Raw genomic sequence first — 11,559 nt, forward strand, 5'->3', positions numbered from 1 at the left:
GCTTTTAGTGAGAGCCTTGGATAAAGTGTCAGCAAACAACTGGAAAGCAGGGAAAACCAAATGCCCAAAACTGGGACATAGATCAAAACTCAACCCAAGCTAAGGTTAAGCATTTCCAAAAGTGTTTTGGTGTCAAGAACTTGTTCACAGGTCTCTGTCCTCAAAGCAGAGATCAGCTGTGTTTCATTTCGAAGGGAGATCATGAGGCAGAGCAAAAGCTCCATAAAGCCATTTCCATCAAGTCTCAACACTTGCTCTGTGCCTCCCAGGAGACAGAAATGCTACAGAGAGCCCTTGCTCTGCTCAGACCTCACCTGCTGCTCCTGCTGAGCCCTGTCTGCTCCGTTCTTGAGGAGAAACTCAACACCTTAGTGAGGCTCTAAGTCTAGAAAGCACATCACAGACATCAGCAATTTAAATAGCAACAATAATTGAAAGTGCGGTATAGACAGATGCATTAATTTAGCAAGTTGTTGGGAAAAGGATGATGGATCAGTTTTAAGGTAAGAAGGAAGAGCAGCCAGAGCCCACTCAGGGCTGTGGACCGGCAGAGTGCCCGTGGCTGGAGCCTTACCATGGCCGGGGCCGGTGCTGCCTCGCCGCGGGTCGGGCCGAGCTGAGCGAGCCGGGGCAGCCCCGCCGCCTCTCATTCAATCATTAACGAGGCAGGGCAAGGCGGGACCTGCTTGGCTGGGCTGCGAGCGGCACTTCCCCTTCACAGGAGCCCGCGGGGAGCCAGCCGGGCCGCCCGAGGAGAGGGCAGCCCCTGCTCCCATGCCATGCCTGGGAGCGCCAGGGGCTGCCGGAGGGCAGAGCCGGGGGAAGCGGAGCACCAGCTCCTCGTACAGCAGCACATCACCGCTCCACCGCTCCCTGCTTTACTGCCAGCGCTATATAAATGATTGGCAAAGACAAAAATACAATGATGCTGCTAATGCAGACTGACCACACCCCACAGCGACTGATTCCACCCCTGTGCCATGGGCACGGACACTTCCACTGGAGCAGGCTGCTCCATTCAACCCGGCCTTGAGCATCCTCAGGTATGGGGCAGCCACAGCTTCTCCACCTTTCCCTCCCCTTTATTGTGATGTGCTTCACAGTTAGCAAACATTAACCCTATTAATACATATGAAAGGCTATTGTAGCTTTTCTCTGCGGACAAGGCCAAATAATCAGCTCATATTTAGCCATTACAGAAGGTGATTTGAAATTTCCCCCATGGCTAATAACCAACACTGGCTTCTCATTTACCAGCTTTTAAATATCTTGTTCATTCAGGCAACTGCTGTTGCACTGAAGGATAAAATAGGGCTGAAGAAATGGAGCATTTCTTCCTTCCTGCTGCAGTAACTCCTCAGAAAACTGGTGAGGGAGCAAGAAATGTTCATTTCAGTAGGTTTAGATTGGTCCCTGCTTTACAGCTCAGTGACCATTGCCTCAGCTGGTTGTACTTCTAAGCAGTTTTCTATCCCCTGGTTATTTTGAGGCTGTCCCAGTCGCACATGCTGGCAGTCCATTGCCTTTCAGCAGCCCTGTCCATAAGGAGCACCTGAGCTGGGCTCTCACAGCAGGCTCTGTGTGCTGCCACTGCAGGCCTGCAGCTCCCAGTGCTCCTGGCAGGGCAGGCTGGGGTCCTGCTGGCCTCTGCTGAGGCTGAGCACACTGGGAGCAATCAACCAACACTGCCAGAAATACCAGAAACACAAGAGCACTGCCCAGTTCTGGGGTTTGGGGTTTTGGTGGTGGTTTGTTGGGGAATTTTTGGGTTTTTTAACCAGTGTAGTACTGCAACAAAAAGTTAAGGATTCTTAAGAAAACGGTGATGGGGAAGCCCAGATTGGTGGGGATATTTTGAGGATGCTTCATTTCCTCCTTGACTCACCTGCAGGCATGAACCCCCTCTGTTCATACAGCTCCCACTGCACCCTGTGGTAGGGGAGTCTGTGATCAGTCTCCCTGTGCTTGGGCATCCTTGGAGGTTTGATCTCTGCACCCAGAGCTGGCTCCAAACAGGGTTGTGAACCCACCATGGCGAGGCTGAGCTTTGTCCTTGACTGTCAACCACCAAACCCCATCCTTCCTTCAAGGGAAGGCTTTTGAAGATGTACCAAAGCCTTCCCTTGTGGTGGTTTGTCTTGTTTTTGGTGTGGATAAACGGGTTGCTCACTGCAGCTCCAGCCTCTCCTGCCAGCAACATCAATAGTGCAGCTTTCACTGTCTCATTTTGTGCCTCTCCAGGCATTTCCAATCCCAAAAGTCTATTTTAGGAACCTAAACAAAAACATACAGCCCAATCAATCATGAGTCCATAGGTGCTGGTGCTTAAAAGCCATTTATTTCTGGTTCCAGGAGCACCCTATAAAAACACAGAAGGTTGGCAATTTTTGACTGGCATTGTTTCTTAGAACATAAATTTTTCTCCTGCCTTACAGGCAGGCATTGAGTGTCCCTGATGCCACGATGGAGGAAGCACAGTATTATTGGTGGCAGTGTGGACAGGGGGGGTGGCCCAGGTTTGCTCCAGCTGAGCTGGCACAGGCTCCTCCAGCAGCCCTGAGGGGAGGCAAAGCCAACTGAGGCCAACACTTCAGCCCAGTGCTGCCCTAACAGCAACATCCCAGTGCTGTGGGGCAGGAGAGCCACCAAAGCCACTCTGGCCCACAGCAGGGCTGAGGGACGTGATGTGGGCACGTCCCCTCCAAACCCAAAGCACAGCCCTCCTCCCTGAGCACCTCTTCAGCAAGGTTATCTTCCTGGAAACCCCAGCTGGGCTCATTCCATTGGCATTTACAACCCAGAAATGCCCATCCCAGGGAACATTCTTGTGAATGTGACCCTAAAACTGTACAGAAAATCAAACCAAAGGTGTTAATGAGCAAAACCCTGAAGTCCAACTTCCTCAGGAACACTAAGAGGCTGTTAATTAATCCCAAATGTGGGAGCAATAAAAGTGCAGTGGAGCTGTCTGTGGCAGCAGAGAGGAGCCCAGGCTGTGGTGAGCGCTGGGCTGTGCTGGCAGCGCTGCAGGGAGACCCCAGGAACAACCCCCAAACCCCTGGGACTGGGCACACCAGTGCAGAGGTGCATCCAGAGGGTGTGCAAAGGGGCAAGGACAGACCTACCCCAGCACTGCTGCTTCCCTCCTGCACAGCCCAGCCCAGCCCAGCCCAGCAGCTCCCCAGCCCCAGCAGGAGGGAGGGCAGAGCTGGAACGGGGCTGTCTGCAGCTGCAGCACAGCTGCCTCTGCTCCCCATGGATGGGACACCCGAGGGACAGGACACTGCTCTGGAATCAGAAACGAGTTTAATGTTTATGTTCATCTGAATAAAGATGGAAAGCAGCAATCATCCCTTACACATGCCATCTGAACAGGCCGCACGCAGTCAGGAAAATAACCCATTATTGAATTATTGAAGATTCAGTATCTTTTATGCAAAAGAAAAGCAGGATACATGAAGTACCTGCCCAGTGGCTGATTTACTTAAACCAACAGTCAACCCTTGTATTCATGCTTCAGTCAAAAGTTTTAGGGTTTATATTTAACACACAAAACAATTACACAGAGGTTATTTGTTCCACACAGCCAGCTGAACTATGTTTCTTTTCCAAGCCTATAAAATCTCTAAGCTAATTCTACTTTTAAGAAATCATATGTGAAATCTGATAAAAAATTTCAAGGACAATTAGAACACCCAGTGCAAGACTTAGATAAGTAGAGCACAGACCATGCAGCAGTGTTATTCTAAGTCTGGGACCTTCACAGCTTCCTTTTCCAGTGAATATCCAGTGCTGGTTTGATTCTCTAATTCCTGCTAGTGCAAGGATTAAAGAAAGGAAGTAGGAGTAAGATATGTGCTTTTCAAAAAAAAAAAAAAAAAAAAAAAAAACCACAACAAAAACCAACAAAAACCCCAAATAAACAAAACCCCCAAAAGAAACAAACAAGCCAAGCCCAAAACACTTGCACAATTTTTAGCCCTCCCACTGGGTTTCCAAGCCCTTCCCTCAAGCCGTGCAGGGCAGGAGCAGCAGCCCCAGCCCAGCCTGCGACGGGCAGGTCCCTGCAGCTGCCCCGAGCCCCCTGCAGCTCCCGGGGCTTCCCTTCACCCCAGCAGCCCTGGCAGCAGCGGGGCCCTGCTGCCACATCCCACGGAGCCAAAGGGGACAGGAAGAAACAGCCCTGAGCACGTCCCATGTGCCCACAGCCACCTGGCCCTCGGGCACACACCCTGCACCGAAGATGCGATAGGAAGAAAGAAGCAGCAACAGAGACAAGACACCAGAGCCCGGAGGCTGCAGGGCCAGAGGAGGAACCCGGGGCAGTCCTGGCGGTCTGGGGGCTTGAGGTTCGGATGGTAGCACTGGAGGAACGTGTGGGTTGGGATCAGACTGATTTCCTGCCACACAAGGTGGGAAACGCTCCAGCCCCAGCACCGGCGGTCACGGCCAAAATCCGGCCCAGCTCCAGTCACGCCTGGGCACACGAGGGCCTGACTTGGGCTCACAGGTTCTCCTTCAGCCAGTCCACGCAGGTGTTGAAGAGCCGGTGGCCCACGGCCAGCTCCAGCGGCCAGGCCAGGAAGGTCATGGCGCCGTGGAAGGCGTCCTTGGCGTGGTGGTGCGTGACGGGCACGCCGGCGGCGCGCAGCCGGGCCGCGTACATGGCGCCGTCGTCCCGCAGCACGTCGTGCTCGCAGGTCAGCACGAAGGCCGGGGGCAGGCGGCGCAGCCGGGCCTCGGACGCCAGCAGCGGGCACGCACGCGGGTCCAGCAGCCCCGGGAAGCGTCGCGCCGGCCCCGCGGCGCCCAGGGCCGGGCCCCGGTAGGTGTGAGCCCCGCGCATGGCGGCGGGCAGCCAGCGGCTCCAGTCGACCAGCGGCAGCAGGGGCCCGGCCTCGGGCGGCACGTGGCGGTTGGAGGCCATGGCCGCCCGCAGAGCGGGGTCGGCGCTCAGGTACTCGCTCCAGAACCGCACCATCAGCGCGCGCGGCAGCAGCGGCTTGTGCGCGTTGTCGCGGTACGACGGCAGGTCCAGGTCCAGCGCCTGCAGGGCTGGGTAGATCAGAACTTGAGCTCTGAGCTTCGTTTTGACTTCAGGGTCCTCCGACAGCTGCAAAAACAACCAGAACCCGTTGCAAAGAATCAGTAAAGGTGTCGACTCTCCCACGCTGACAGATCATCTGAGGTGGAGAATGAAAACACGCATTTTGCAATGTGAGCAAAATAAGATTATCAATAAAACCAGGATAAAGAAAGTCTGAATCTATAGGCAGGCTATCTAAAACAGCACGCTGTAACAAAAATTCTCAAACATCAAATATAATTTCTTTTTATTTCTTATATTGAAGGATAATGATTTTTGGGAAATACTCTTTCTTAAATTTTGATGCTTTCTGAGGTATTGACAGAAGATTTTCTATAGCTACTGAAAATTTCTATTCTTACATCACGAAACTTTCAGGTTTCTTATCATTTCAGAGTCTCCTTATCGTTTCACACAATTTAGAGCATGCTCATCTGTTTGGCTTTTAACCCTGAGATGTTACAACTCAAGCAATCACAATTCTGTGCATTTTAGAGATGTAACAAATAAAACGTGACGAATTGAACATTGACATTTCTTATATGTCAACCTTTTCCCCTCTTCACTAATAAATTTTCCATTTTCTCCCTCATTTTATGCCTTCAGCATCCGCAGCAAATTCACCACCATTCCCAGGGTTTCGTTACAGCCCAAACAACTCCTCGAGAGAGCAACAACATCATGCTGACTATTTAATAAAGCTGAAGGAGAAGTGCAAAAGGCACCAGACTGTATGCTCAGACACCACAAAATTTAGTGAGGGTTTTTTTGTTTGCTTGTTTTCCCTGCTATTTGCATCTTCATGAGTCACATAGTTAAAATTCCCTTTGCAAACATCATACCTAAACCAGACAACAGGAGCTTAAGGTTAGAGTGATGTAAGGCCCGACTGGAGGGCAGAGAGCCTTTTCTAGGGGACAGATGTCTGGATGGCATAAAGCTCCTGTGATGGCACTGGGTGGCTCAGGCACAGCTGCCTGCCTGGTCCCTGTGACAACCCTGCAGGCTGTGACATCCTGGCAGACCAGGACAGCAGTGTGTGCTGCGAGCTGAGCTTTCCTTAGTGGTTGTGAGACTACACAAACACTGAGTTTGAGCTGCAAACCATTTGTGCTGTACCTGTTGTGCCACGGCTGCAGCCAGGTTGCCCCCGGCGCTGTCCCCGGCCACGCAGACCCGTGCAGGGTCCACCCCGTACTGGGACAGGACCTTGCTCTGCAGGAAGAACTTGGTCACCAGGTACACGTCTTCAAACTGGGCAGGGAAACGGTGTGGAGGGGCCAACCTGTAGCTGGGGAGGCAAGAGAAGTGTGTTAGTACCTGCTGTTAATAAAGAGAAGGGCTTGCTTGCATCTCCCTGTTGGGGGATGTTTGTCTCCATGCCCAGAGAAGTGGGAACTGCCTGTCCCAGGGCATCCACTTTATTACCCACCCATCTCCATAAAGCCAAAGTAGCTACCAACCACAATTCTCTGTCACCCTGGCAGCCTCTGCTCACAAATGTGTATAAGTCAGCAGGAAAGCATGCAACCAAATACAGAAACATTGAAAAATCAGGTTAATTGAAACAGATCTGGACAGAGAAGAGCTCTTACTTGACTGACACCACGACAGCATTCAGCTCGTTTGAAATCCGCCGTGACATGAGATCGTAGCCGTGCATGCCTGGAATGGAAGCCCAGTGTGTGTGAGAATGGGCACACACACACACACACACACACCCCACAAAGCAAAAGGCAGCTCCTGACAGGCTGTGAGATCTGTGGCACAGACCCAGCAGCGACGTGCAGGGCTCACCTGCGTCTCCCAGGCACCAGCCGCCGCCGTGGAAGAAGAGCACGGCCCTCCTGAGGCCTCCAGGTGGCCTCTTGGGCAGGTACAGGCGCACGGGGACCCCGCTGAGCTCTGTGTCTGTCACGGTGACGTTCTCGTCGGACGTGGGAGCCACCAGCTCCACAGTCGTGATCAGTCTCAGGCCCTCCATGTAGTGCATCAGCCCCAGCAGCTCAGCCGCCTCCGACTGCAGCACAAGACAGGGGAAGCTGTTTCCAGGCAGCCTATTCCTCTCAGGGTGAATTCCCCTGCAGCCCTTTGATGCTCTGTGCAGGTGTGTGAAGCTGCTGTGGCAGTCACACACACAGGCCAGAGCAGAGTGCCTCCACCCGAGCCTGGCAGTGCCAGGAGCGCTCCTGGCACGTGCCCACACTGCCACCAGCTGCCCAGCAAGGCCAGAGCCCAGCCACAGCCAGGGCTGCTGCTCCGTGCCACACTCAGACTCCTGCTTGGTGTTCATGCGGGTCACCTCTGCAGCCCAGGGTCCAGCCCAGTGAGCCACCAGCACCAGCACGGGCATTGTCCCACAGAGAGTCACACATGGCCCCTGGCCTGCTGCTGGCACCAGCGTGGCATGGGCACAGCCCTGGGAGCACAATGCAGAGCCACCCAGAGCCCCTGCACTGCTGCTGGCACCAGCGTGGCATGGGCACAGCCCTGGGAGAACAGTGCAGAGCCACCCAGAGCCCCTGCACTGCTGCTGGCACCAGCATGGCATGGGCACAGCCCTGGGAGAACAGTGCAGAGCCACCCAGAGCCCCTGCACTGCTGCTGGCACCAGTGGGCACAGACAGCCCAGGGAGCACAGTGCAGAGAGCCACCCACAGACCCAGCACCAGCATGGCATGGGCACAGCCCTGGGAGAACACTGCAGAGCCACCCAGAGCCCCTGCACTGCTGCTGGCACCAGCATGGCATGGGCACAGCCCTGGGAGCACACTGCAGAGCCACCCACAGCCTCTGCACTGCTGCCAGCACCAGCACCTGGGCACCTCCACCAGCACCCCAGCAATGGGACGTGCCCCTCTTCCCACCCTAGCCTCACCACACCACAACTGAAGCAATAAGAAATAAAGCCAAGCTCTTACATGTTATCTGAAGGTGAAAACAGATGAAGTTCAGAGCAGGTTTGAGTTTTAAAAGGAAGAAAACAGCCGAGCCTGGTGCAGAACCTGTTTGGAGTTTGGTGTCCCAGAGAAGCTTTATTGTCCCCAGGAAGAATGTGGAACCCCCACACTGACAGGTTATCTGCTGATAGGTGTAACCTCTGGCCTTCCCCCTGTGATAGTGGAAGCCATACAGTCTGACCCCGCCTGGTGTATTTTTTTTTCCTTCAAATTGTATTTAAATCAACTGTTTCATCATCATCTACATATAACCAGGTTTTGAGCAACTTGGTCTAGTGGAAGGTGTCCCTGACCTTGGCAGGAGGGTGGAATGAGATGAAATTTAAGATCTTTTCCAACCCAAACCAGTCTGGGATTTTGGGATTCCATGCTATAACCTTCTTTTTCAGGAGCTGGAATAGCACAGAGCTCAGCCCTTGACAGGGATTGTCAGCACATTTTTGAGTCACCTCTCTCCGAAGGCCTGGAGCGGGTGATGCCAGGGGGAGCCCTGCCAATCCCAGAGTGCTGGAACTGGGAGGGAGATGAGTGGGCAGGCCCTGGCACACGGCAAAGGGAAGCACAGGTCCTTGCCATCAGCTCCATGAAAACAAACAAACACACATGCCCGTGCCAGAATTGCCGTTTTAGCCACCACATTGACACAGTTTACATAAACATGTCTCAGTTGTTGCTTTTCCCCCAAGGATTAACATCTTGAAAAAACAAATATCTCAGTCAAAGTGAGTCCTGCTGTGACTCCAACGAGCTTGTGAAAGCCCCGTGGTGGGAGGAATTCCCTGAGCCCCAGTACTGAGGGTTTCCAGAGCTCTCAGAGCTGTTTTCCACAAGTGGACAATTTACATTGTGGAAAACCACTGGGCTGCTGCCTGTGGTTTCCAGGCCATTATCAATCAAAGGAAATGGTGCCCTCATCTGAAAATCCTCATTGTCCCAGTGTGAGATTATTGGGCCTTATGGAGCAACAGGAAAGCCTGCCACTTTGGGGCTGGGATCCCTGTGCTTTGGAAAGCATTTTCCTTGTGCACAAGCACTTTCCTTGGGCTTTGGAAAGCATTTCCCCAGTCCCCACAGCAAGGACAGAGCCAAGCCCTGTGCAGGGGAAGGGAGCCTGGCTGTGCCCGGGCAGGGGCAGTGCCACAGGGCTCCAGAGGGGCAGTGCTTGGGATGCTCCCCATCACCCCGACAGGGCAGCTCGTGAGCAGGGCCCAGTCTGGCTCTCTGCTTCCACAGAGCTGGGCTGAGGAGGGGGGAGCTCTGGGGGGATGTCCCACAACGGCAGCAAAAACATCCTGCTGTGTTTTGTACCTTCTCCAGGCATTTACAGGGCACTTCCCGAAATACCTGAGGGATTTTGGGGCTCAAACACCACAGCAAGTGGCAGGTGTGCTCTCAGAGGCTGTTCCCCAGCTTGGCAGCACATGGACACAGGACACGAACATCAACAGGCCAGGGAGAGCTCCCAGCCTCCCTGCTGCAAAGAGGGGGCACTGAGGGCCTCTGAGCTCACCCAGCAGGGCTGGGGGCTCCCCAGGAGAACCCCACAACAGGGCATGGAGATGTGCCATGCTGTGGGCTCGTGGCACACCCTTTTGGGAGCCCAGAGAGAATTCTACTGCCCAGGAACACTCGAGGGTGGCACTTTGGCCCCTTTGTTCAAACCAACATCAGGGAGTCAGAGAGACTGCACCAGGGCCCCCTCTGAAACACAGCCCTGCCCCAGGTGAGCTCGAGTCACTGCCCAGTAACTGCAGGGCCATTCAGGATACATTTGGGACAATTTAGGGCCACCTGACTCTGATTTGCACCAGTGCAGCTCCAGGGGGGCTGTGGCTGTGCCCTTCCCTTGGGATTATGGTTTCACAGGAGATGAGAGCCTGGTTACAAAACGCCTGCCCAGAGCCCCGCAGAGCCCGGCAGGCAGGACAGCAGCAGCAGACACAGCCCCACCTTCCAGGGAGATCACACCACTCCTGTGCCAGGGTCCTGCTGAGGGACGGTGTGACCCGGGCAATGGGCTGCCCGTGCCCGCCCGCCCTGCAGGCCCCTCCAGCAGGGGATGTGGCAGGGGAAGCAGCAAGGCAGCACACCAGCACTGCTGACCACAGCTCCTTCCCTTCTCACCACTCATCTTCCACCGCCTCAGCCCCCGAAATCAAAACAGGAGTCCCTGACACACACCAAAAAACTCCTCATCCTCCCTCCTCCTGCAGACTGGACAGCCCTGAAAAGTACTCCCTGCCAACAGGGGCTGTCTCACACAGAGATGTTGTTTTGTGTGGTTTTCAGGCCTTTTTGCCAGTGGATTTCCATGAAGCCACAGAAATCAATAGAATGTGAGAGCTGCTGTAGTGTTCCCTCCCCGGACAGCCAGCGCTGGGGGGGGAGCCGGGCACAGGAGCCAGGGATGATTCAGGCAGCAGGGCTGGAGCTGCACAGCCCTGCAAAGCGAGACAGGCCTGTCTGTGCTTGTTGATCCAGTCACATCCCACGTCCCATTCGTTACTCGGAGCGGCCCTTTCTCAAGGCTGCAAGACCAAACCTTTCCTACATTTCTTTCTATCATAGTCAGTTCAGAGCTCCATTCAGCGACTCTGCCCTCGGGTCCGTGCAGCACCGTCCCCGTGTGACACATGCAGCACACACACAGAGCACACACACACACACAGAGCACACACACAGCACACACACAGCACACACACACCATGCACACACACACACAGAGAGCACACACACACACCGTGCCGTGTCCCCGAGCCCACAGAACCCCCCTGCCCTGCCCCACGGCTCACCAGGTGCCCCAGGGCCCGGAGGGCAGCCGAGGCGAGCATCACGGTGCCGGGCTGGGCCAGCTCCTGCGGCAGCGGGCTGTAGATGTAGTAGCCGAGGAGGGCGGTGAGGAGGCACAGGCACAGCAGCCGGGCCCCCATCCTCGCAGGATCCTCTCTGGCGCTGCCGGAGCGGCTCTCCCCCTCTCACCGCCTCCCGGCGAGCCAGCGCAGGGCAAAGTTAATCCCGTGTTTTGCTTGGGTCCCGGCCAGGAGGTGATTTCTTGTCGTATCACCCGGGGCAGAGGTTACTCCACTGTGCAGCTTCCAAAACAACAGGTTTCACCAGCAGGGCGTGCAGCCGCCGGGAGCAGCCGAGCCGGCCAGTCCTGCTCCGAGCCCCGCACTGAATCCCGCACTGAACCCCGCACTGAGCCCCGAACTGAACCCCGAACCAAACCCCGCACCGAGCCCCGCACCGAGCCCCGAACTGAGCCTCCACTGCCAGCCCCGCACCGAACCCCAAACCGAGCCCCGTCACCTGCCCCAGTCCCCCGAGACAGGCAGCGGAGGGAGCCGCTCGGGAGCCGCTCGGGAGCCGCTCCGCAGCCGCTCCGCAGCCGCTCGGGAGCCGCTCGGTGACGCCCGGGTGCAGGCAGCCCTGTCGGGTGTCCTGGGGCACCGAGCTGCCGCTCTGCGAGGCAGGGACTCGAGCAGAGCCTGGGACACAGCAGTTTTACCTTTT

General features: G+C 55.3%; 1 protein-coding gene across 1 annotated transcript; it reads right to left on the minus strand.

The window, feature by feature from the left end:
* Positions 1-3,289: 3,289 nt before the first annotated feature.
* Positions 3,290-11,237, minus strand: AADAC (arylacetamide deacetylase). The gene is made up of 5 exons (XM_071437066.1): positions 10,839-11,237; positions 6,884-7,106; positions 6,682-6,751; positions 6,206-6,377; positions 3,290-5,113 (listed from the first exon to the last, which is right to left on the minus strand). The coding sequence occupies exons 1-5, from the start codon at positions 10,974-10,976 to the stop codon at positions 4,505-4,507; spliced, it is 1,212 nt and encodes a 403-aa protein (XP_071293167.1). The 5' UTR covers positions 10,977-11,237; the 3' UTR covers positions 3,290-4,504.
* Between the last annotated feature and the right edge of the window lie 322 nt (positions 11,238-11,559).

This window comes from Agelaius tricolor, unplaced genomic scaffold, assembly GCF_023055355.1.
Source record: "Agelaius tricolor isolate 1412-34295 unplaced genomic scaffold, bAgeTri1.0.p SCAF_12, whole genome shotgun sequence".
Lineage (NCBI taxonomy): Eukaryota > Metazoa > Chordata > Aves > Passeriformes > Icteridae > Agelaius > Agelaius tricolor.

Excerpts from the sequence above, each read along its gene's own strand:
- AADAC (XM_071437066.1), bottom strand. The coding sequence starts at position 10,976 with ATGGGGGCCCGGCTGCTGTGCCTGTGCCTCCTCACCGCCCTCCTCGGC. Across the intron at positions 7,107-10,838 it reads TCCGGGCCCTGGGGCACCTG|TCGGAGGCGGCTGAGCTGCT; the intron begins GTGAGCCGTGGG and ends CTTGTGCTGCAG. Across the intron at positions 6,378-6,681 it reads GCTGTCGTGGTGTCAGTCAA|CTACAGGTTGGCCCCTCCAC; the intron begins GTAAGAGCTCTT and ends TTGCCTCCCCAG.